Here is a 25,835-nt window from a genome sequence, read left to right as displayed (position 1 = left end):
TAAGCTCAACCGTTTCTCTAAGTCCAGCTCTCGGACAGGCTACCCATATTACAACCTAGGATTTCAAATGGCCTGTTATCCCAGGTGTAATGGGAGCAAATAAACACAGTAGAAAAAGTTTAGACTTATATTATCCTTCACCAATTATAACAGCAATATGTACACTATGTACAGTGATAAATATAGTGCACTCCACGGTAAGCAAGGCAGAAATAGAAGCCACAAGATAGCAGACCGTGCTTCAACCAGCTCTAGAGTGGGAATGACCAGGGCAGACAGGAGAGCGGTATCCACATAACCTCTGCGATTGTCAATCCCACCTTCTTATTGGCTAGAACCTGGTCACTAGTTGAACGATGGGGCCCCATCATCAACTCTTAGCAACCTGGTTCGCTGGTTGGGGGAGATAGCCTGTAAATGAGGGTGTGTCCATGCGCCGAATAAAGGTTACGTACTCTTTGCATGCCACACTGCCCATCCTTTCCCAACACACACACGAGACCAGGAGCTATGACTCGACCCATGCAACCATAAATAGGTGAACACACACACACACACACACACACACACACACACACACACACACACACACACACACACACACACACACACAGCCTCAAGTCCCTGTATTAAAAATAGCAATTTTAACATTGTTTTTAAGCATACATGGATGCAATTCATCTTCATATATTCCTAGGGACGCACTGAACTCGTGTGAGAGGCAATCAGGTTTGATCCAAGGAGAGGGATGCCTCCAGCTACTTGCATCGAGAACTTCTCAGAGGCAAAAGGGCATCCCTCACTGAGGGGTCTTCACCTACTTGAGCTGATGGTCGAGCACGCTGAAGGGATCAGTAGGAGGACCCATCTTGCAGGTGCCAGCTGGATGTAGGTAGCTGGCGGCCAGATGGCTCACGTAGCAGGCCCAGTAGGCGTCACTGTCGTATGTCTCCGTCTCACAGCCTGGAAGAGGCTATAGCCAAAACAGAAATATCATTATAATTAATATATTTACAACTATCATTGCTGTGAAAATTAATTGTGAAAGTCTCTCGTTTCCACCCATTTCAAACATCAACTTCCATCATAATACAAGGTAAATGAATATATTAATATTGCATTTGCCCACGAACATGAGAATGGAAATGTGAGTTGAACAGTTGCAGTAAACAGAAAGTTAATTAAAGTGAGACATTTGAATTGAGTGAGTTATCATGATTTTTGGTGTTAATGTATCCATAGTTCCGGTAAACATGTCCATATAATTTTAGATATTTTAAATATAATAGAGTAAAATCCTCTCACAGTGCAGTGTTTTGAAAAATTTCTAATACGAAAAGTTAAATGTAGGAAATCATCCAAAAAATACGAAACAATATTTAAAAATATCCTAATACAGGAGCCATCCCCCAAGCTTTACAATGTTTCACTTTACAGCGTTTTGCTTTACAGCGTTTCGCTAATCCAGCGGTTTTCAGTTATACCCATTCTTCATTTATTCAGACTTCCAACAAATATATTCACCACATATGTGTACTGTATATGAATTTTTAGGATTAGCTATATTTCGCACTGATATATGATAGTGTAAACATGTTCTCAGGCTTTTATCTGCCTATCAAAGTGAGAAAAAGGCTATGATTCACGCTACAGCGATGTTAGCTTTACAGTAGTAACCCAGAACCAAACGTGCTGTATAAACGGGGCCCCTCCAATACTTTAAAAATGGTGAATTTTATCAGTCTAGTGAATATTTTAAAGATAGAAGCGAAACTCCAGCAGTGTTAACTGTTTATCTTATTGTTCTTCCTCCGAGAATTGAGCTCCTAGAGCATTTCTTCTACAGTCGATTATTTATCATCTTTTTCTACGAGTTCAACTATGTCTTCTTCGTACACACCAAAACTTTCACATCTCAGTCTATACTTGATACACAGTCTCCTAGACCTCACTTCACGAATGGAAAACCAGAGAAAACATTCGCGGCTGGCCACAGTTTACCCCAGCAGACATTTCTGGTTGAACAGGGACTACATCCACTTACACATTTGTACGTGTGTGTCTTCTATTAAATCTGTGAAATGTTGCTGCGATGTATCTTTCCATTATCTTGGATATGCAGTGACACTTAATCTCTTACAAACTTCTTGATCCAATGACTGTATCGAAAGTGCTGTATTTAAGAGATTTAAACAAAACTTTTACATATGGGATCAAAGACTGCAAGATTTAAGGATGATTACAGAAATTATTAAGAGAGAAGAACTGTAAATAGAAGGTTGTTTCTAGGCATTTTGACCACAGGAATAAAGTAATGCTCTGTCCAGTCAACGAACGTGGCCTTAGTCATCCCTCCTACATTGGTAGACCAACAAGTAACAGGAAAACAGGTTTTGTCTGACCATTTAAAGCAGGGGAATTCTTTGAACGATTAATTATAAGTGTTGGACTTGAAATCGTGTGTTACAATTGCGCAGTGATGCAAGTTATGTTGAATATGACCGAGTTATAGCACGTGTTTGTAGTGACTGTTAGAGCACTTATTGACAATATTGGAGAGGTAAAAGCTATTCAAGTACAGTTGGTTAACTAAAACTAGGTGTATTGCTGTGTATGTACTTACGTACACAGACCCAAAAAAACGAAAGCAATAAGTTTTACCTTGTCGTGGAACTCAGCACTAAGACCGCGTGCCAAGGCTGTCGTGTTGCCCACTTTCAGTAGAAATCGCACAGCTGTTGAGAAAAACATCTTTTTATTTACCACATCAGCCGTCTTTCACCAAGAAACGGTAACACACAAAAAAGTGGATGTATTAACTATCATTCAATAGCCGTGTGTGTTTACCTGGAGTCGCTTCACGAGGTCACAGCCACCACGGTCCGATCTCAGACCAGCAGCCTCCAAGGAAGGATGACCCCCTCCCCCCAATAAGAAACATTAGTCATTCAGTAAATAGTTGTGTAGCCAGACATGCGTAAACATCGCAATAGAGATGACTCAGCGCACAACTATTTCCTCACCCCTCCATCAGAGTGCAGCCTCTAGTGGCTCTGTAGGCAAAACGCTCTTTGGTCACACACTAAATGTCCGTAGTTCAATCCCCAGCCGAGTAGGAACACTGGGCATGTTTCGATACACTTGCTTGTCCCTTTTCACCTAGCAGTAAGTAGGTGCCTGGGTGTTGACTGATGTGGGTCACATCCTGGGGAACAAGATTGATGGACCACAATGGAAATAAGACAATCCTCGAAGACGCACTGACTTTTTTGGTTATTCTGGGTGGTTAACCCTCCCCCAGGCTAAAAATCCTAACAAATCTTATCTTACTGCTGACCTACAGGACTCAAGTCCAGCTAACAGGTTTCCCTTGAATCCATTAATTAATGAATATACATTATTAATTACCTTCATTCCCTTTAAGGGAAAAGAGGAACCTTGTTGCTCGTAAGGGGTTCTTGAGGTGAGGAATTGGAGCTTCCCTCCCTTTCCTTGGACCAAACATGATTCTTATTTACCATTTCTTCTAAGAACCCTAAGGGTTTAGCCCTCGACGTTGATTATAAGACTTAAATGTCTGCATTAAATTTTTATTAGAAAGATGAGGATTATTCACTCGGAAGCGACAAGCCCGTAGGGGTCGTCCAGCGTCAGGGGGATGGGAGGGTAACTCAAGTTTCCTAGGTCAAGAGCCCTTCACCAGCATCAAGGCTCCCCCTTGACGGGAGATTTTTACACTGAGGAGGGTGTTCGGTTCACCAGGGTGACCACCTGTGGAACTTTTAAATATCTTTACTGTGGAAACGTTTCACCAGCTATTGGTTTTATCAGTCCAAATATAGAGAACAGTGGTTGAAGATGAGGAGGGGTTTGAGGTAATCAGTCCTTCAGTCTGGAGATATATTCCGTCCATCAGTTTTGAGAAAAGTATATATACTCGGAGAAGGAGTTTATAAACTGCAGAGAGGTGAGGCGCAGCAGTTGTAGGCGGCGTCACCGGTGCAAAAATCCACTAGTGGAAGTAAGTCTAAAGGGTAGGCAAGTACTGAAGAAGTCCTTGGATCGAGATCCCAAGATGATGCTGTGAATGACAGATATACATTACACAAGTGCTATAAACCATATATTCACCTCTCAGACAGCACCATTATGGATCTTGATTTATGGAATTCTCCGATGTTTGACTAACCTACAGTCATGACCTACGTCCACTAGTGGAGTTTTTCACTGGTGACTCGGCCTTCAACTGCTTCGCTTCACTTCCCTGCATTCACTTCTCCGTTCATGTGCTGTACTTTTACCAAAATTGATTGAACTCATCTGGCTGAGAGACTGATTACCTCAAATTCCTTTTCATCTTAAACCGTTCTTCACTGTAGTGGACTGATGAAGCCACTGGCTAGCGAAACGTTTCCACAATGAAGATACCCAGATGTTACACAAAAGGCTCGTTGTTCAAATTGTCAGTTTTGTAAACCGTTTATATAGGGTGACTACTTAACACTGACGAAGGTAGTCAAGTAACTAGGGTGACTAATTACCAATGACGAGGTTGGTCATCAGGTAACTACTTACCTCTGATTGAGGATGGTCAGGTCTTTAGGGTAAATACCACTGACGAGGACAGTCAGGTCATCAGGGTGTCTACTTACCACTGACAAGGGTGGCCAAGTCATCAGGGTGACTCAGATAATTCGGGTCAATGAGTGGAGGTCGCTGAGGGTCGTTGGACCTGAGAGTAACAGTGCCTCGACTTTTCGGTCTCATAATATGGCATGCCATAGTGAAACCTTCTTTGCCAAACACAGGTCTGAAGTATTCCACGTAGCTCTGCAAACAGAGGGACAGTTACCAACAGCCTGGCTGGTCACAGACCGGGATGCTATAAGTGGACGGAGGATCGAGCCTCACTCCTTCAGGTTCATAGCACTTTAATATAAAACTATAATCAGATTACATAGTGAATTAGAAGTAAGACTATATTAAATTATGTAAGGTTTACAAGAATTTATTATTATTATTATTATTATTATTATTATTATTATTCACCAGCCGTCTCCTACCAAGGTAAGGTGAGCCAGTTAAAGGAAACACATTCATAATCACTCATTCAATAGCTGCCTTGCTAGAACACAGACATCATAATTCGAATGATCCTCAGAACCGGGATATCCCTTCACTCCTTCAGAGTATACTTTTTACCTATATTCGCATATATCCAGAAATATGCTTAAAAACGTATTTATGAAAATCATCACCTCAGGAGATTGGGTTGTGCAATGATTGTGTGACCTGATGCTGCAGGCTTAAAACAGTGTTATATCAAGTACATTTATCTTAAAATCGTTGAAATCTGTGCCATAATGGCGAGGCTTCCTGGCCAAAAGGTTCACGATGTAATTGTATGGGACATGTCCCAAATTTCTCACTGAATTAATTAAATAAGTAATTCATTGTAACTTATTTTCACTGGGGACTTTTACAGTGTTTTCTAATGTTTTGGTATCTAAACGAAGTGAAGAATTCCCTTTGGTTTCCCTTTTACGACACTACTCCAACTTCAGTTCGTCTCGATATCTTGCAGTCCATTACACCTCTGGTTTTCTCCTCCAGTCACAGCCAGTACGCTCGTTTGATTTCCTTTTATATCCAAGATCTTAAAGAAGTACCAAAGCAAACGTTAGAGGCCTTCTCTTAATGCTGGGTTGAGCCAGTTGTTTAAACTGATGCTAGTAGCCTTTGTATTTTATTTGGCAATAGCCCTGTAGACTGAAGTGAAAATACAACAGACCGCTATTTACTCTCTGTCTTACCGGACAATGTATTAACGACGCTTTGCATAGTATAATTCATGACGACGCTTTAACAGGATAATACACCAACAGCGATCGCACGGGTTAATATACCAAACACCCTTTGGAGGATAATACACCATCTCTCACAAGTTAATACAACAACCACACTTCGCAGGATAATACAACAACCACACTTCGCAGGATAATATACCAACCATCCCTCACAGAATAATTCACCAAACACCCAGTATTAACATGGAGAGAACGTTAGCATGTGAAAGGTTACTCACATTATATTCCAGACTGGTCAACTCTGGGGTAAGGAACCCCAAGTCGAATGATATCGGCGGTGTAAGGATATGGCACTGAACATTGGGCCAGTTGGGGTCTTCCTGCGTCACACCCTCAGGAGTGACGGTCACCCAGGCGCTGGTCTTCTCCCCTAGTGGCTCCGAGAAAGGTCCTGATGGGAATACAGAAGACTGTTAAAGAGATCAGTGATTAGGAAGAAATGCAAATCCAGACTTTTTTTTTTTTTTCATTTTACAGACATATTTTTCGTTGTTAAAATATTTTATTTAATTTCTCAGACTTTTTTTTATTTTAGTGTATGTGGTGGGAATAAAAAATATAATTGACATTCAAAATTTGACACGGGGCTTACACAAATGCATATATTATCCTCATGTGATAATTCGTTGTCCAAGTATGGCCTTCGTATAGTGAGTTCACAGTAGCAAAGATTTCATACCAGGTGACGAGCGTGTATTAACGTGCACATTTCAACGACTTGAATATTTCTCACTAAAGTCTGTTGTTTGTGGTCAGCGAGGTCTCTGTCCAGTTCCACAGTGTAGAAGATTTAGCTAAATATGGCGCAGCTGCCTCTTAACAGCAGTATATCACTGTTGCTATGACAGTCAAATGGGTGACTGTTTAACATGTTTTAACCAGTGATTATTTGGGTATCTTTACTGTATACGTCGCCGTTGCCCAGCGGTGAGAGTAGCGACTCTCATTGCTGAGGTCCAGGTAATAAACCCTGGACATTAACATAACAATTATTGTATACGTTTCGCCATCCAGTGGCTTTATCAACGCAAATTAAAGGACATAACTGGAAGTTAAGAACTATATACAAAAGATGAGGTAATCAGTCCCTCAGCCTTGGAGTTGGTGTGAAGAGCACCGTAGTGGTGAAGAATCTTCACGACTACGGGAAACTGTAGAAAGCATGGTAGGAGACACGTACCAGAAACAGCACCTGTTATATGGTAGGAGAGATGTACCTATCGTGGTAGATGATATGGGTAGGGGAGACCTGGCATGGCAGGAGAAAAGGACCTGGCATGATAGGAAAGACCTGGCATGGTAGGAAAGACGGACCTGTCCTGTTGTTGAGATACTGATGGAGGGCAACCAGGTTGTTGGGTGGGTTGAGGACTCCCTGAGGTACAGTCCATGTGAGTCCTTGAATGTTGAAGTGATCCTGCAAGTTCGTGCCTACGCCTGGCAGATCCAGCACAACCGGCACCTGCAAGTGATCCAGACTTTCACTCGGAAACTTCGTGTTGTCTACAGCAACTTTAAATAATTAAAAGAAATACATTAGCTGATGCTATCTACTGGCTTGTAGCAATTTTAACCAGTTAAAACATTACAGTCACTGGATACAGCAATGCAAACATAAATCCACCATGGCTGGAACAATTCATAAACCTACCATGGCTGGAACAATTCATAAATTTACCATGGCTGGAACAATTCATAAATAACCTACAATGCTGTGGTTGGAACAATTCAATACATATGTACAATACCGAGGCTGGAACAGTTCAAAGCAAATCTACAATAACGTGACTGCAACAAATTACAGCAAATCCACAGTTTGAAGGGTAAACCTTAGACGAGGTTCCGGTCCGTCCAGAACCATCATTAAGTCGCGAGTTAATGGTTCTTAAGGCATCGAAACATCGGCTAGAGTTCCGTCTGGAAATTGTCGGACGTGAAATAGATGAACAATTAGTGGTCTTGTTCGTCTCCTGCACCCATGTTTCTGCAGGTGTTGTTAAAGACTCTCATCTTTTACCTCTCTTCCTTCAGGTTTTCTTCAGGACCTACAACACTCGCCCCAATGTTCCAGCAGGTGTTGTACTGGACCCACACCACTCATCCTATGTTCCTGCAGGTGTTGTGCTGGACCCACACCACTCACCCCATGTTACAGCAGGTGTTGTACTGGACCCACACCACTCATCCCATGTTCCTGCAGGTGTTGTGCTGGACCCACACCACTCACCCCATGTTACAGCAGGTGTTGTACTGGACCCACACCACTCATCCCATGTTCCAGCAGGTGTTGTACTGGACCCACACCACTCATCCCATGTTCCAGCAGGTATTGTACTGGACCCACACCACTCACCCCATGTAACAGCAGGTGTTGTGCTGGACCCACACCACTCACCCCATGTTCCAGCAGGCGTTGTACTTGACCCACACCACTCATCCCATATTCCAGCAGGTGTTGTGCTGGACCCACACCACTCATCCCATGTTCCAGCAGGTGTTGTACTGGACCCACACCACTCACCCCATGTTCCTGCAGGTGTTGTGCAGGACCCAAACCAGACAGCATAAGGATCTTGGGGGAGGAGAGAGCTCCGGCAGACACAACCACTTCCCGTACCGCCCACGCCTTCTTCAGCTAACGAAGATAAACAAAAAATATATAAATGAATCAACTGCACAAAAATCATAGAAAAGCCTGAGCATTTTCGTGAGTTTACACTTACATCTTCGTGCGTATAAATGCACATACCTTCTCAATTCTGCTCAGAATCCAGTAGCTTACTGCTGATTATATTTGAAGAAAAACGTAAGTAACAGAGACTAATTTTCAGTAAGATCGACAGTGTATAATTATGCGTTAGGTTAAGGCTAATATTAGAAGATTTATTGCATAAACAAATGTTCACTCTGATTGTTCGACAGAGTGAGTCCACTCACCTTCCCACGATGTATGAACTGTACACCAACTGCTCTCTTCTTGTTCATCACTATCTGAAATATAGCAACATAATATATATCATAATATATATATATATATATATATATATATATATATATATATATATATATATATATATATAGATATATAGATATATATATATAGGAAGTGGAAAAGAATCTTTCCTCCGTAAGCCATGCGTGTCGTATGAGGCGACTAAAATGCCGGGAGCAATGGGCTAGTAACCCCTTCTCCTGTAGACATTTACTAAAAAATAGAAGAAGAAAAACTTAATAAAACTGGGATGCTTTAATGTGCGTGGATGTAGTGCGGATGACAAGAAACAGATGATTGCTGATGTTATGAATGAAAAGAAGTTGGATGTCCTGGCCCTAAGCGAAACAAAGCTGAAGGGGGTAGGGGAGTTTCGGTGGAGGGAAATAAATGGGATTAAATCTGGAGTATCTGAGAGAGTTAGAGCAAAGGAAGGGGTAGCAGTAATGTTGAAGGATCAGTTATGGAAGGAGAAAAGAGAATATGAATGTGTAAATTCAAGAATTATGTGGATTAAAGTAAAGGTTGGATGTGAAAAGTGGGTCATAATAAGCGTGTATGCACCTGGAGAAGAGAGGAATGTAGAGGAGAGAGAGAGATTTTGGGAGATGTTAAGTGAATGTATAGGAGCCTTTGAACCAAGTGAGAGAGTAATTGTCGTAGGGGATCTGAATGCTAAAGTAGGAGAAACTTTTAGAGAGGGTGTGGTAGGTAAGTTTGAGGTGCCAGGTGTAAATGATAATGGGAGCCCTTTGATTGAACTTTGTATAGAAAGGGGTTTAGTTATAGGTAATACATATTTTAAGAAAAAGAGGATAAATAAGTATACAAGATATGATGTAGGGCGAAATGACAGTAGTTTGTTGGATTATGTATTGGTAGATAAAAGACTGTTGAGTAGACTTCAGGATGTACATGTTTATAGAGGGGCCACAGATATATCAGATCACTTTCTAGTTTTAGCTATACTGAGAGTAAAAGGTAGATGGGGTACAAGGAGAATAGAAGCATCAGGGAAGAGAGAGGTGAAGGTTTATAAACTAAAAGAGGAGACAGGGTAAGATATAAACAGCTATTGGAGGATAGATGAGAGCATAGGCAATGGGGTCGAAGAGGTATGGGGTAGGTTTAAAAATGTAGTGTTAGTGTTCAGCAGAAGTTTGTGGTTACAGGAAAGTGGGTGCGGGAGGGAAGAGGAGCGATTGGTGGAATGATGATGTAAAGAGAGCAGTAAGGGAGAAAAAGTTAGCATATGAGAAGTTTTTACAAAGTAGAAGTGATGCAAGGAGGGAAGAGTATATGAATAAAAAGAGAGAGGTTAAGAGAGTGGTGAAGCAATGTAAAGAGAGAGCAAATGAGAGAGTGGGTGAGATGTTATCAACAAATTTTGTTGAAAATAAGAAAAAGTTTTGGAGTGAGATTAACAAGTTAAGGAAGCCTAGAGAACAAATGGATTTGTCAGTTAAAACTAGAAGAGGAGAGTTATTAAATGGAGAGTTAGAGGTATTGGGAAGATGGAGGGAATATTTTGAGATTGTTAAATGTTGATGAAGATAGGGAAGCTGTGATTTCGTGTATAGGGCAAGGAGGAATAACATCTTGTAGGAGTGAGGAAGAGCCAGTTGTGAGTGTGGGGGAGGAAGTTCGTGAAGCAGTAGGTAAAATGAAAGGGGGTAAGGCAGCCGGGATTGATGGGATAAAGATAGAAATGTTAAAAGCAGGTGGGGATATAGTTTTGGAGTGTTTGGTGTAATTATTTAATAAATGTATTGAAGAGGGTAAGGTACCTAGGGATTGGCTGAGAGCATGCATAGTTCCTTTGTATAAAGGCAAAGGGGACAAAAGAGAGTGCAAAAATTATAGGGGGATAAGTCTGTTGAGTATACCTGGTAAAGTGTATGGTAGAGTTATTATTGAAAGAATTAAGAGTAAGACGGAGAATAGGATAGCAGATGAACAAGGAGGCTTTAGGAAAGGTAGGGGGTGTGTGGACCAGGTGTTTACAGTGAAACATATAAGTGAACAGTATTTAGATAAGGCTAAAGAGGTCTTTGTGGCATTTATGGATTTGGAAAAGGCGTATGACAGAGTGGATAGGGGGGCAATGTGGCAGATGTTGCAGGTGTATGGTGTAGGAGGTAGGTTACTGAAAGCAGTGAAGAGTTTTTACGAGGACAGTGAGGCTCAAGTTAGAGTATGTAGGAAAGAGGGAAATTATTTCCCAGTAAAAGTAGGCCTTAGACAAGGATGTGTGATGTCACCATGGTTGTTTAATATATTTATAGATGGGGTTGTAAGAGAAGTAAATGCGAGGGTCTTGGCAAAAGCGTGGAGTTAAAAGATAAAGAATCGCACAAAGTGGGAGTTGTCACAGTTGGTCTTTGCTGATGACACTGTGCTCTTGGGAGATTCTGAAGAGAAGTTGCAGAGATTGGTGGATGAATTTGGTAGGGTGTGCAAAAGAAGAAAATTAAAAGTGAATACAGGAAAGAGTAAGGTTATGAGGATAAAAAAATTAGGTGATGAAAGATTGGATATCAGATTGGAGGGAGAGAGTATGGAGGAGGTGAATGTATTCAGATATTTGGTAGTGGACGTGTCAGCGGATGGGTCTATGAAAGATGAGGTGAATCATAGAATAGGTCAGCAATAGAAATAATTAGGAGTAAGGGTGGGAACCCTCTCATATGTGGTATTTTGCCAAGGAGGGGAGTTGGAAATGAATGGTTGTCCAGGGCAATTGGTGTCAATTGCTGGCTGGACAAATACTGTAAGGAAAATGCGGTAACATTCATTGACAACTGGGACCTCTTCTATGGCAGAAATGACATGTATGCCAGGGATGGGGTTCACTTATCTAGGTGTGGGGTGGGAGCACTGGCAACTGCAGTGGAGGGAGCAGTTAGGACTTTAAACTAGGAATAGTTAGTGGTATGGGTTTTGGCAGGAAAACAGTGAAGTCCCAGTGTAGTAATATTACGAGTTCTAGGGGAACTAGTAATAATAAGAACGAGGTAGATATTGAAAAGCCAGGGACCTTGGGTGATAAGGACAGTAATAGGTTTAGTAGAAAAATAGAAATGAGCAGGAAGGGTAAAGAGAAAGGAGAGTCTTTCAATGTTTATTATGCTAATTGCCGTAGTGCTAGGAATAAGATGGACGAGTTGAGATTAGTTGCTAGTGCAGGTAACATTGATGTATTTGCCTTAACTGAGACGTGGTTTAATTCAAAAAGTCGGGACATGCCTGCGGAATGTCATATTCAGGGTTTTAAATTGTTCCAAGAAGATAGAAGTATTGGGAAGGGGGGTGGGGTGGCATTGTATGTCCGAGATCGCTTGAACTGTTGCATAAAAACGGGTATTAAGTCTGAAGTAACACATACAGAGTCTGTTTGGATAGAATTTTCAGAGGGGCATGAAAAACTGATTTTAGGAGTGATATACCGTCCCCCAAACTTAGATAGGGACCAAGGGAAACTACTATGGGAGGAAATTGTTAAGGCCACAAGGCACGATAATGTAGTAATTCTAGGAGACTTTAACTTTAGTCATGTTGATTGGAATTTCTTGACTGGGAATTTAGAATCATACGACTTCTTAGAAGTATTTCAGGATTGTTTTTTGAAGCAGTTTGTGACAGAACCTACAAGGGGAAATAACCTGCTTGACTTAGTTATGGCAAACAATGAATCCCTTGTTAATAATTTAGAAATTTCAGAGGAACTGGGTGCTAGCGACCACAAATCAATTACATTTAGCATTGAATGGAAGTACGATAGTAGCGATAACTCAGTAACAGTCCCAGATTTTCGCTTAGCAGATTACGATGGGCTTAGAGAACACTTATCATCTGTTGACTGGGGTAACGAAGAGAGCTATCAATATGACAGTTTTCTGAACACTATACATGCTGCTCAAAGAGCGTTTATCCCATATAAAGAAATTAGATCAAATAGAAATGACCCAAAATGGATGAATAATAGGCTCAAATATCTACTAGGGCATAAGAAAGGAATTTATAGGCGTATCAAAAGAGGTGAGGGTCATCTTATGAATCAGTATATTGACATTAAGAGGGACATTAAAAAGGGGATAAGAAAAGCTAAAAGGGACTATGAAATTAAAGTTGCTAGGGATTCTAAAACTAACCCAAAAAGTTTTTTCCAGGTCTATAGAACAAAAGTTAGAGATAAGATAGGTCCCCTTAAAAATAACTATGGGCACCTTACTGACAAAGAGAATGAAATGTGCTTGATTTTAAATAATTATTTTCTCTCAGTTTTTACACAGGAAGACACTAACAATATTCCAGTAATTAATTTTTACAGTGGGCTAGAAGAAGATAAATTATGTAACATCACAGTCACTAGTGAGATGGTTGTGAAGCAGATAGACAGACTGAAGCAAAATAAGTCGCCGGGTCCTGATGAGGTTTTTTCAAGGGTTCTTAAGGAATGCAAAATGGAACTCTGTGAACCATTAACTAATATTTTTAATTTATCTCTTCAAACAGGTGTAGTGTCTGATATGTGGAAGATGGCTAATGTAATTCCTATTTTTAAAACAGGGGACAAGTCGTTACCGTCAAATTACCGCCCAATAAGCCTGACCTCAATTGTAGGCAAATTACTAGAGTCAATTATAGCTGAGATTATAAGAAGCCATCTCGATAAGCATAGCTTGATTAATGATACTCAGCATGGATTCACAAGAGGCCGGTCTTGTCTAACTAATTTATTAACTTTCTTCAGTAAAGCTTTTGAGGCTGTTGACCACAATAAAGAATTTGATATTATTTACTTAGATTTTAGTAAGGCTTTTGATAGAGTTCCGCACCATAGACTGTTAAAGAAAGTGGCAGCTCATGGCATTGGGGGAAAAGTGCTCTCGTGGATCGAGTCATGGCTCACTGACAGGAAGCAGAGAGTGTCCATAAATGGGGTTAAATCCGAGTGGGGATCTGTAACAAGTGGCGTTCCACAGGGATCAGTCTTGGGCCCGTTGTTGTTTATAATATATATCAATGATCTTGATGAGGGAATTACTAGTGATATGAGCAAATTCGCCGATGACACAAAGATAGGTAGGATAATTGATTCAAACGTAGATGTTATGGAACTTCAGGAGGATTTAAACAAACTCTATTCTTGGTCAGAAAAGTGGCAGATGCAGTTCAATGTAGATAAATGCAAGGTTCTGAAGCTTGGGAGTGCCCATAACCCTAGTACTTATAAGTTAAATGATGTAGAACTTAGCCATACAGATTGCGAAAAGGACTTGGGGGTTATGGTGAGCAGCAACCTTAAACCAAGACAGCAATGCCTAAGCGTACGTAATAAGGCAAATAGATTACTGGGATTTATATCAAGAAGTGTAAGCAACAGAAGTCCAGAGGTCATACTGCAGCTTTATACATCATTAGTAAGGCCTCACCTAGATTATGCAGCTCAGTTCTGGTCTCCGTATTACAAAATGGACATAAATTCGTTAGAAAACATTCAGCGTAGGATGACTAAATTAATACATAGCATTAGAAATCTTCCTTATGAAGAAAGATTGAAGACTCTTAAGTTACATTCACTTGTTAGACGAAGAATGAGGGGAGACCTGATCGAAGTGTATAAGTGGAAGATAGGTATTAATAAAGGGGATATTAATAAGGTCTTGAGGATGTCTCTCCAAGAGAGAACCCGCAGTAATGGATTTAAATTAGATAAGTTTAGATTTAGAAAGGACATAGGAAAGTATTGGTTTGGAAATAGGGTAGTTGATGAGTGGAACAGTCTACCTAGTTGGGTTATTGAGGCTGGGACTTTGGGTAGTTTCAAATCTAGGTTGGATAAGTACATGAGTGGGAGGGGTTGGATTTGAGTGGGACTTTCACATCAGAGCTTATTTCTTGGGTGGCATTGAAAATTGGGTTGGGCAAATGTTTTGTTAGTGGGATGAATTGTAAAGGACCTGCCTAGTATGGGCCAGCAGGCCTCCTGCAGTGTTCCTCCTTTCTTATGTTCTTATGTGAGGGGGTAAAGGAGGTTTTGTGTGCGAGGGGCTTGGACTTCCAGCAGGCATGCGTGAGCGTGTTTGATAGGAGTGAATGGAGACAAATGGTTTTTAATACTTGACGTGCTGTTGGAGTGTGAGCAAAGTAACATTTATGAAGGGGTTCAGGGAAACCGGCAGGCCGGACTTGAGTCCTGGAGATGGGAAGTACAGTGCCTGCACTCTGAAGGAGGGGTGTTAATGTTGCAGTTTAAAAACTGTAGTGTAAAGCACCCTTCTGGCAAGACAGTGATGGAGTGAATGATGGTGAAAGTTTTTCTTTTTCGGGCCACCCTGCCTTGGTGGTTTTTATTATCACACTGGCCGATTCCCACCAAGGCAGGGTGGCCCGAAAAAGAAAAACTTTCACCATCATTCACTCCATCACTGTCTTGCCAGAAAGGTGCTTTACACTACAGTTTTTAAACTGCAACATTAACACCCCTCCTTCAGAGTGCAGGCACTGTACTTCCCATCTCCAGGACTCAAGTCCGGCCTGCCGGTTTCCCTGAACCCCTTCATAAATGTTACTTTGCTCACACTCCAACAGCACGTCAAGTATTAAAAACCATTTGTCTCCATTCACTCCTATCAAACACGCTCACGCATGCCTGCTGGAAGTCCAAGCCCCTCGCACACAAAACCTCCTTTACCCCCTCCCTCCAACCTTTCCTAGGCCTTACTTCCACTACAGACTGATACACTCTTGAAGTCACTCTGTTTCGCTCCATTCTCTCTACATGTCCGAACCACCTCAACAACCCTTCCTCAGCCCTCTGGACAACAGTTTTGGTAATCCCGCACCTCCTCCTAACTTCCAAACTACGAATTCTCTGCATTATATTCACACCACACATTGCCCTCAGACATGACATCTCCACTGCCTCCAGCCTTCTCCTCGCTGCAACATTCATCACCCATGCTTCACACCCATATAAGAGCGTTGGTAAAACTATACTCTCATACATTCCCCTCTTTGCCTCCAAGGACAAAGTTCTTTGTCTCCACAGACTCCTAAGTGCACCGCTCACCCTTTTCCCCTCATCAATTCTTTGTTTCACCTCATCTTTCATAGACCCATCCGCTGACACGTCCACTCCCCAAATATCTGAATACATTCACCTCCTCCATACTCTCTCCCTCCAATCTGATATCCAATCTTTCATCACCTAATCTTTTTGTTATCCTCATAACCTTACTCTTTCCTGTATTCACTTTTAATTTTCTTCTTTTGCACACCCTACCAAATTCATCCACCAATCTCTGCAACTTCTCTTCAGAATCTCCCAAGAGCACAGTGTCATCAGCAAAGAGCAACTGTGACAACTCCCACTTTGTGTGATTCTTTATCTTTTAACTCCACGCCTTTTGCCAAGACACTCGCATTTACTTCTCTTACAACCCCATCTATAAATATATTAAACAACCACGGTGACATCACACATCCTTGTCTGAGGCCTACTTTTACTGGGAAATAATTTCCCTCTTTCCTACATACTCTAACTTGAGCCTCACTATCCTCGTAAAAACTCTTCACTGCTTTCAGTAACCTACCTCCTACACCATACACCTGCAACATCTGCCACATTGCCCCCCTATCCACCCTGTCATACGCCTTTTCCAAATCCATGAATGCAACAAAGACATCTTTAGCCTTATCTAAATACTGTTCACTTATATGTTTCACTGTAAACACCTGGTCCACACACCCCCTACCTTTCCTAAAACCTCCTTATTCATCTGCTATCCTATTCTCCGTCTTACTCTTAATTCTTTCAATAATAACTCTACCATACACTTTACCAGGTATACTCAACAGACTTATCCCCCTATAATTTTTGCACTCTCTTTTGTCCCCTTTGCCTTTATACAAAGGAACTATGCATGCTCTCTGCCAATCCCTAGGTACCTTACCCTCTTCCATACATTTATTAAATAATTGCACCAACCACTCCAAAACTATATCCCCACCTGCTTTTAACATTTCTATCTTTATCCCATCAATCCCGGCTGCCTTACCCCCTTTCATTTTATCTACTGCCTCACGAACTTCCCCCACACTCGCAACTGGCTCTTCCTCACTCCTACAAGATGTTATTCCTCCTTGCCCTGTACACGAAATCACAGCTTCCCTATCTTCATCAACATTTAACAATTCCTCAAAATATTCCCTCCATCTTCCCAATACCTCTAACTCTCCATTTAATAACTCTCCTCTTCTATTTTAACTGACAAATCCATTTGTTCTCTAGGCTTCCTTAACTTGTAAATCTCACTCCAAAACTTTTTCTTATTTTCAACAAAATTTGTTGATAACATCTCACCCACTCTCTCATTTGCTCTCTTTTTACATTGCTTCACCACTCTCTTAACCTCTCTCTCTTTCTCTATATACTCTTCCCTCCTTGCATCACTTCTACTTTGTAAAAACTTCTCATATGCTAACTTTTTCTCCCTTACTGCTCTCTTTACATCATCATTCCACCAATCGCTCCTCTTCCTTGTTTGCAATCCTAATGGCGCTAAAGCTAACCTATGACACTGAGCTTGACTCTATCATCATTACTGATTCTATGTCATCATTGAAGGCTCTTGACTCATATAATGACTCCAACAACATGCTCATTGGAGAAGCCTGGTATAGATACTCAAAAATTAGGGACAAAGGAATTAATGTACAATTGCTATGGATCCCATCACACATTGGATTACTCCTTCATGATAAAGTTGATATGTTAGCCAAGAAGAGTACCCAGAAGGAGAATGTAGAATATAACTTTGGTATAACTGTGTCTAGCATTAGGAATAATATTAGGAGAGAAGTAAATAATGAAAATGATTGTTATAGGAATGCAGTTAGAAGCCTGAGTAGATCTATAACCCGCTATGATAACATGAACGTAGATAAGTATGTTTATGGAGCAACGTGCAATGTGAACAGACTGACTGATGTTGTAGTGGCCAGGCTTAGGCTTGGTTACAAGTACTTCTGGCAGTTTGGGAGACACACAGATGATCAAACTAAATGTAAATTATGTGATCAGGCATATGGTCACTCTCTTGAACACTATGTGCTTAATTGTCCACTTATTGAGGAATACAGAGACAGACAGTATAATAACCTATGTGACATGTCAAGATATCTTATTAATGAAAATAAGATACCAGATATACTAAGCAAATTTCCTAAATTTGCTTGCAACAGATAAGTGAACTATAGATATGTAGATATAAATCCATATGTATTCCTGTTAACCCTTTGGGGCCTAGTTCCTAGGCCTTTTGTGTATCCATATGCTCTCGCGCTACCGTCCACAGGATGGATATGGGGTGCACAATAAACTAGCCACTTCGGTGGCAAAATCTAAATCTAAAATCCTAACTGCCTCCTCTTTTAGTTTATAAACCTTCACCTCTCTCTTCCCTGATGCTTCTATTCTCCTTGTATCCCATCTACCTTTTACTCTCAGTGTAGCTACAACTAGAAAGTGATCTGATATATCTGTGGCCCCTCTATAAACATGTACATCCTGAAGTCTACTCAACAGTCTTTTATCTACCAATACATAATCCAACAAACTACTGTCATTTCGCCCTACATCATATCTTGTATACTTATTTATCCTCTTTTTCTTAAAATATGTATTACCTATAACTAAACCCCTTTCTATACAAAGTTCAATCAAAGGGCTACCATTATCATTTACACCTGGCACCTCAAACTTACCTACCACACCCTCTCTAAAAGTTTCTCCTACTTTAGCATTCAGATTCCCTACCACAATTACTCTCTCACTTGGTTCAAAGGCTCCTATACATTCACTTAACATCTCCCAAAATCTCTCTCTCTCCTCTACATTCTTCTCTTTTCCAGGTGCATACACGCTTTTGATGACCCACTTTTCATATCCAACCTTTACTTTAATCCACATAATTCTTGAATTTGCACATTCATATTCTCTTTTTCTCCTTCCATAACTGATCCTTCAACATTACTGCTACCCCTTCCTTTGCTCTAGCTCTCTCAGATACTCCAGATTTAATCCCATTTATTTCCCCCCACCGAAACTCCCTACACCCTTCAGCTTTGTTTCGCTTAGGGCCAGGACATCCAACTTCTTTTCATTCATAACATCAGCAATCATCTGTTTCTTGTCATCCGCACTACATCCACGCACATTCAAGCATCCCAGTTTTATAAAGTTTTTCTTCTTCTCTTTTTTAGTAAAAGTCTACAGGAGAAGGGGTTACTAGCCCATTGCTCCCGGCATTTTAGTCGCCTCATACGACACGCATGGCTTACGGAGGAAAGATTCTTTTCCACTTCTCCATGGACAATAGATGAAATAAAGAAGTACAAGAGCTATTTAGAAAAAGGAGAAAAACCTAGATGTATGTATATATATATGCATGTGCGTGTCTGTGAAGTGTGACCAAAGTGTAAGTAGGAGTAGCAAGATATCCCTGTTATCTAGCGTGTTTATGAGACAGAAATAATATATCCCCTAATATATCCCTCTAATATATCCCTCAAATATATCCCCTAATATATCCCCTAATATATCCCCTAATATATCCCCTAATATATCCCCTAATATATACCCTCTTCTAATATACATCTAATATATCCCTCCTTTAAGACACTTGCCTTTATCAATACTATCATGCGGTTGAAAGTCAGTGTTAGATGGATTCCCCAGAATGAAGTCAATAAGGTGTTCGGTTGTAGAATTCGCCGGTATAATCGCCCGGCCCGGGCCTCTCCCAAGAGGTGTCCCCGGCCCGGGCCTTTCCCAAGAGGTGTCCCCGGCCCGGGCCTTTCCCAAGAGGTGTCCCCGGCCCGGGCCTTTCCCAAGAGGTGTCCCGGCCCGGGCCACCTCTTGGAAAATGTCTGCCATGGGAGGAAGTACAAGTATCTCCTCGTCTTCTGGGACCAGCTGTCACCAGGCCTAGCCCCATTCCCCGCCCCCACGGGGCTCGGTGGGTGTGGCAGCTGCATAGCAGCGGACAATGTCAGGAAATGCAGAGGCAGCAAGCACTACAGGATCCTTTTGGAGTCCTACCTTTGGACATTAAGCCCGAGTGCTGGGGAAGCCTAGGAGTGCCTCTTAAGAACATAAAGAAGGGACACTGCAACAGGCTTACTGGCCCATGCGAGGCAGGTCCAATTCTCCCACCGGCTTAAGCTCACTGACCGTCTGATCTCACTAGCCTAGTCAGGTCAGACACGTCACTAAGGGAGGAACACAGCTTCCGACCTAGTAGCACAGGTCCAACTCACACCCACCCTTGCTGTGTATGTTACTGCTGCTACTACTACACTTGTCCGTTGCACACACTGTAGCCATTAAGAGTCATACGACGTCTCTTGAGTGATGATCATGAAGGTACACGTATGATAACACAAAGATTGAGGAAAAAAGTTACTTTACCAATCATCTTAGTCCCGAAACGTCTCTGACACTGTCTTTATTGCCGGGAAATAGTCAAGCTTGATCCAAGGAAAGGGAAGGAGGGGATGGCTCCAATTCCCTGAATCAAGAGCCCCTTGCCAGCACCAAGGGCGACAAGAATAGTGAAATTTGTCCCGTCCAGGACTGTCAAAAGTACGACAACTGCTACCTTGTGCACTGTGGCGCTGTGAACTATGTGAAGGTTAGGCCGCGACGCTGCCGGGCGTAAGAAGTTTTCTGCTGTGGACCCTCTGATGCCATTAAAAACTGTATAATCCGCCGGTGCAAAACCTGAAATTGATGCATGAAAAGAAATTTCGCAATTTTGCCACTCGACAAACCACGTAGTCATATATATATATATATATATATATATATATATATATATATATATATATATATATATATATATATATATATATATATATATTATTTATTTATATAATTATTATTATTGCTGGAGTAGCACTAAGCCCACAGGGGTCATGGAGGACACTCAAATTTAATCGGAGGAAAGGGAGAGTGGCTCTAATTTCATGGATCAAGAGCCCTTTAGCAGCATCAAGTCACGTCATTCCCCCCACAAGGAGGAGGGATGCTGGTAAGGTGGCTCTTGATCCAAGGAATTAGACCTTTGCTCCCCTTCCTTGGATTGAAGCTCATTGCCTCCCAGTCCCTCGCGTGCTGTGTGACCCTCTACGGTTTATCGCTCTCCCTAAATATAATTAGGATATACAAATTATAATAATGAAAATATGAAATACAAAATAATGAAATTATAAATATAAATAATATTAATAATAATAATAATAATAATAATAATAATAATAATAATAATTAACAATGATTAAAAATATTGCAGGTCTCGGGTACCTTCCTCTTACACCACAAGGTCAGCCTTCTAAGTCGACCTAACCGTCTTGACCTTCATTTCTGTAGTCAGCCGTTTACCTTGACCAGTGGCTCAAACTCCTCCTCCCCTCCCCCCCCCCTCCCCCTCCCCCCCCTCCCCCCTCCCCCCCCCCTCCCCACCCCACACACGCTCTCATCAGACTTATAGTGACTTTTGTCTTATCTATAATATTGAAAACTTCTGTAAAGCATTTATATATATGGTAATATGTCCTCTATATTCGTTAATTATATATGACAAAGCTGTTAGAATCTGAAATTTAGACACCTTTTTTTTTTCTCTCTAAGTTATTGCTAATTCATGTGTATATTAATTATAGAGCAAGTGTTGGAATTTTCAAAAGAAAATTGTTTGGTGTATGTCAAAAATCAGTTGATATTTTAACACCTGTTGGTAACGATTTATAAAAATGCTTAATCTGATTTGTTATTCAGCTGACTAATTCACCGTGTAGGTGAATGTTTACGTAGTTATTGGCTGGGAATTCTGAGCACCTTTATATTACCCCAAGCTGACAGATGAGACACATGGGCAACGCCTAGTTGTCTTTATTGGAGAGACGTGTCTCCAGTCACGGCTTTATAAATCTCGTTCTCTATAAAGACCCTGGTAGTCGACTCTCCTCTCAGTAAGGGTATTCAGGTATTGCATGTGTGTGTCTCATTCATCATGAAGCGAAAGTACTGAGTTAAGGACGCAATTGTTTGCACCTGAGGACATTTCTAATAGATAAAAAAAGGCACAATATCGTGACTGGAACAATACACAAATAACCCATCCTGCTCTCCTTTTCGTTAGTGTGAATTTGTAAATGGTTCAAGTCCGACCGAAACGTTGTCGTAAGCTCCTCTCTTCTAGGTGCGGGTTATTTGTGTATTTCTAATGGATCCCTATCGGTCCTAGAACCTCGGTCCTGCAGTGTATGCACTGTGTGACTGTTAATCAGTGTCGTGGGTCTCATTATTCCTTCTACCAGTCAGGCCATTATATTTTACCAATTTGCTCATGCCCATTGGGATCGATGATGTTGTAGCCAAGTTCTTGGCCAGCTTGCAGGAAAGCCTTGGTCATCCTTGACAGCTTCCTTGTCGGAGTCACAGCCATGGGTCCTTCTCGGCCGTGGTACAGTTCTGGAATTCATACAAAAATATTGAAAAATTTGCAAAATTGTTTAAGCACATTTATAAGAGGGACATATGTGGAATTATGAGAGACAGACACACAGTCAGATAGAGACAGACAGGGAGAGGCAGACATACAGAAAATGACCTTAAAAATAACACACACACACACACACACACACACACACACTATCAACAGGAGTCTTTGACATGCGGTTACTAACACTGATTGAAATCTCACCACTGTAGCCCTTCTCCTCTCCCTGATAGTTTTCAGACTTCCTGAAGTAGGGTAAGACTGAAAGGTAGTCCCAGCCAGGGTTCCCTAGGACTGCCCACTGGTCATAGTCGTTCCTGCTGCCTCGCATGTACAGTAGACCCCCCACTGATGACGACCCTCCCAGCATTCGACCTTGCAGCAACCTCTCACTCTGATGGTACATTTATTATTTTAATTATTAGAAGGTGCTAATATCTGCTGTTATTCATATTTATCTCTGTGGCAGTAAAATTAATGTGCATTTTAACTCGGGTTAGTCAAATAGATCTGGTAGTAAATATTGATGCTTACCACAAGAGTTGACAAGCAGTAATGTAGAGGATACATTCATCAATTTTTCATTTTTGTAACGTATCTAGTAAAACTGTGTATGAATCAGTTATATTCCCCGATTTGTAAATCAGAGTAACCAACTTGGGATAATGACACTAGCTGGTGTACATGTAAGCAAGAAAAAATATGTTTTAAGGTTTTTGTTCTAGGATAACTTAATGGTGGCACTAATAATAACCCAAGTGCCTAGATGCAGCTAGGTGAACAGGGACACCAGTTGTAAGAAGACTTGCCAGTAAGTCAAGTCTTGCCAATGATGCTACCCGCAACAGCAGGCGAGAACCCATGTACCTGGGCATGTAAAAGTCAGGTGGATGGGTCAGCTATTTTTATTAGATGACATTTTACACAGATTAGGTTATAAGTCTTGTTAAGGACAACAAGTATTTATACAGTATTTATCAAGTCCTATATACTTAAAGGCATGAATATTGTCTGATACAAAAGATTGGGTCTGTTAAGTGTGTCGTCGACTCGTTCTTCACTACACCCAGGTACCTAACTACTCCTAGGTGACCTGTCTATACTTCTCGCGTTATCCCAGTACCTAACTAATAGTAAACTTTGATATCTGTACTTACCCTCCCTACGTAGCTCTTGTGCGAGTGTTTCTGCGGAGTGATGTAGTAAGGCCAAGTGTAGCTACCAGGGAGGTAGAAAGTGAGGGAAAAGGCAGGAACGTGGCTCTCAGGTGGAGGAGGACCTCCAGCCTCAAGCAGTAGCACTTTCCACTGTCTCACCTCTGACAGACGAGATGCCACAACGCTGCCTGCTGTCCCTCCGCCCACTGTACCACACAAGGCAAACTATTAACTCATATTAAAGTGTGGCTGAAATATAATTAAAGATATTTATAAAACCTTAGTAAAATAATGAGTAATAAAGCACTAGTTACTTAAACTTTCAAAACATGTTCTGTGAAAAGGAAGCTGACGTTGAAGAACCAGAATACACACACACACACACACACACACACACACGTACATACTGAATATACATATGGTGAGGCTAAGGTCCATGACAAACTATCTCAGTAGTAGTAACCAGTTACCAGTAACCAGTGTACCGTTGACTCAACGACCAACCATCTCTGCCTGAGTCACGGTCTGAACGTGCTGACCTGGCACTATTCAAAGACCCTCTATGGGTACGTGGGCGGCCAGGCAGTCAGTTAGTTGACGAGAGTGAGCGAGGAGACAAGGTAACGGCTGTCAGGGCTCTCTCCACATATCTGTAATTATACGTACTACCAGCCTACGTGAGTATTTCTATACCTAATTCCACGTGTCGAACTCCCACATGATAACTACACTTAGTCCAACTATGTAGTGTAGATGTTAATACATCATAGATGCATTGTAAATGTACTGTAGATGTATTGTAGATGCGTTTTAGATGCTTGGAGTACGCAAAGATCAGAAAGTCTCTCAAGCCACAGCAATCCCCTTCCCACTCAAACACAATAACTCAAAACAAACTGTATCCTTCCCCTTTAGACCCTCATTCTTAACTCCTAGTAGTGTTGGACTCTCACAACCTCCCTCGTCTTAAGGCACAACCCCAACTTTCACTCTGCTCCCCACCCAACCTCATTCCCTTTCACATGAACCATTCCCACAACTAGCTCTCATTCTTACATTCGCTACACCCACACCCTCCCATTTCCCCACCTCCTCTATTCCCTCGCCTATTCCCAAGTTATGTGAGCAAATGTTAGAGGAACAGGAACTTGAAACCCAGAGCACGATAACAGAATGGGAACAAAATGTGATACGAATGCAGATGTAATAACAAGAGTGATGAATGGAAAGAGCAAATAATAGAGGTATTTCTAGACATCATAGCACTAACGGAGACAAAACTCTCGCAGGTGACAAATGCGACCTTTCCAGCAGGATATGAAATAATTAAAAGGGACTGATTAAAGAAAAGTGGAGTACATGATAATCAGCCTGGTTGACCAGACCCTGATCCACCACGAGGCGTGGTCTCAGACCGGGCCGCGGGGGCCTTGACCCCCGAAACCCCGATCAGGTATACGAGATAAGAGGGGATAGACGAGACGAATACGGTACATATAGGATGGGTATGGGGTGCACAATAAAGATACTAAATTAACTACGGTACATAGTGAGGAGACTCAGAACTGGGGGACCCAAGGTTATGTACAACCCACCATTAAACAGCAGGAGACCAAGACAGGAATAAGATGATAAGAGTGATGGTAAACACGATAACAAAAGTGACCAGAAAAGCCCCCACAGACAATGCAAAACTAGTGACCATGGGAGACATCAACCATAAGGAATGGGAATGCCTGAAGCCGCATGGAAGACCAGAAACGTGGGGCGCCAAGTTACTGGAGGTGGCGATGGAAAGCTTCATGTGTCAGAATGTCATGGACAGAGAGAGAAAGAGAGAGAGGGTGAGGAAAGGAGGAGACACACTTACGCAGTACGAACTTTAACTCAGCACTCTGTCTCTTCCTAGAGAACTACAACAAAACAGACACAATACAGAAGAGAAGTACCTCTTTGTATATAGCCATTCAACATAGCTGAATGGTTATACACATTCAGCTATGTTAAATGGCTATACACATTGAACTATGTTAAATGGCTATACGCATTCATCTATGTTAAATGGCTATACACATTCATCTATGTTAAATGGCTATACACATTCATCTATGTTAAATGGCTATACACATTCATCTATGTTAAATGGTTATACACATTCATCTATGTTAAATGGTTATACACATTCATCTATGTTAAATGGTTATACACATTCATCTATGTTAAATGGCTATACACATTCATCTATGTTAAA

At 41.3% G+C, this 25,835-nt stretch overlaps 1 protein-coding gene across 1 annotated transcript; it reads right to left on the bottom strand.

Annotated features, from left to right (window-relative positions):
* Positions 1-821: 821 nt before the first annotated feature.
* LOC128703707 (glucose dehydrogenase [FAD, quinone]) lies at positions 822-25,558 on the bottom strand (the record flags this gene model as incomplete). The annotated part of the gene is made up of 12 exons (XM_070081670.1): positions 25,534-25,558; positions 23,585-23,790; positions 22,632-22,821; positions 22,265-22,399; positions 20,526-20,647; positions 8,805-8,858; positions 8,389-8,502; positions 7,182-7,329; positions 6,086-6,258; positions 4,653-4,830; positions 2,662-2,735; positions 822-973 (listed from the first exon to the last, which is right to left on the bottom strand). Coding segments are annotated over exons 1-12 (1,571 nt in total), but the record flags the coding sequence as incomplete, so codon positions are not given.
* Between the last annotated feature and the right edge of the window lie 277 nt (positions 25,559-25,835).

Source organism: Cherax quadricarinatus, unplaced genomic scaffold (genome assembly GCF_038502225.1).
Source record: "Cherax quadricarinatus isolate ZL_2023a unplaced genomic scaffold, ASM3850222v1 Contig3598, whole genome shotgun sequence".
Classification (NCBI taxonomy): domain Eukaryota; kingdom Metazoa; phylum Arthropoda; class Malacostraca; order Decapoda; family Parastacidae; genus Cherax; species Cherax quadricarinatus.
This window is presented reverse-complemented; position numbering and strand designations above follow the sequence as displayed.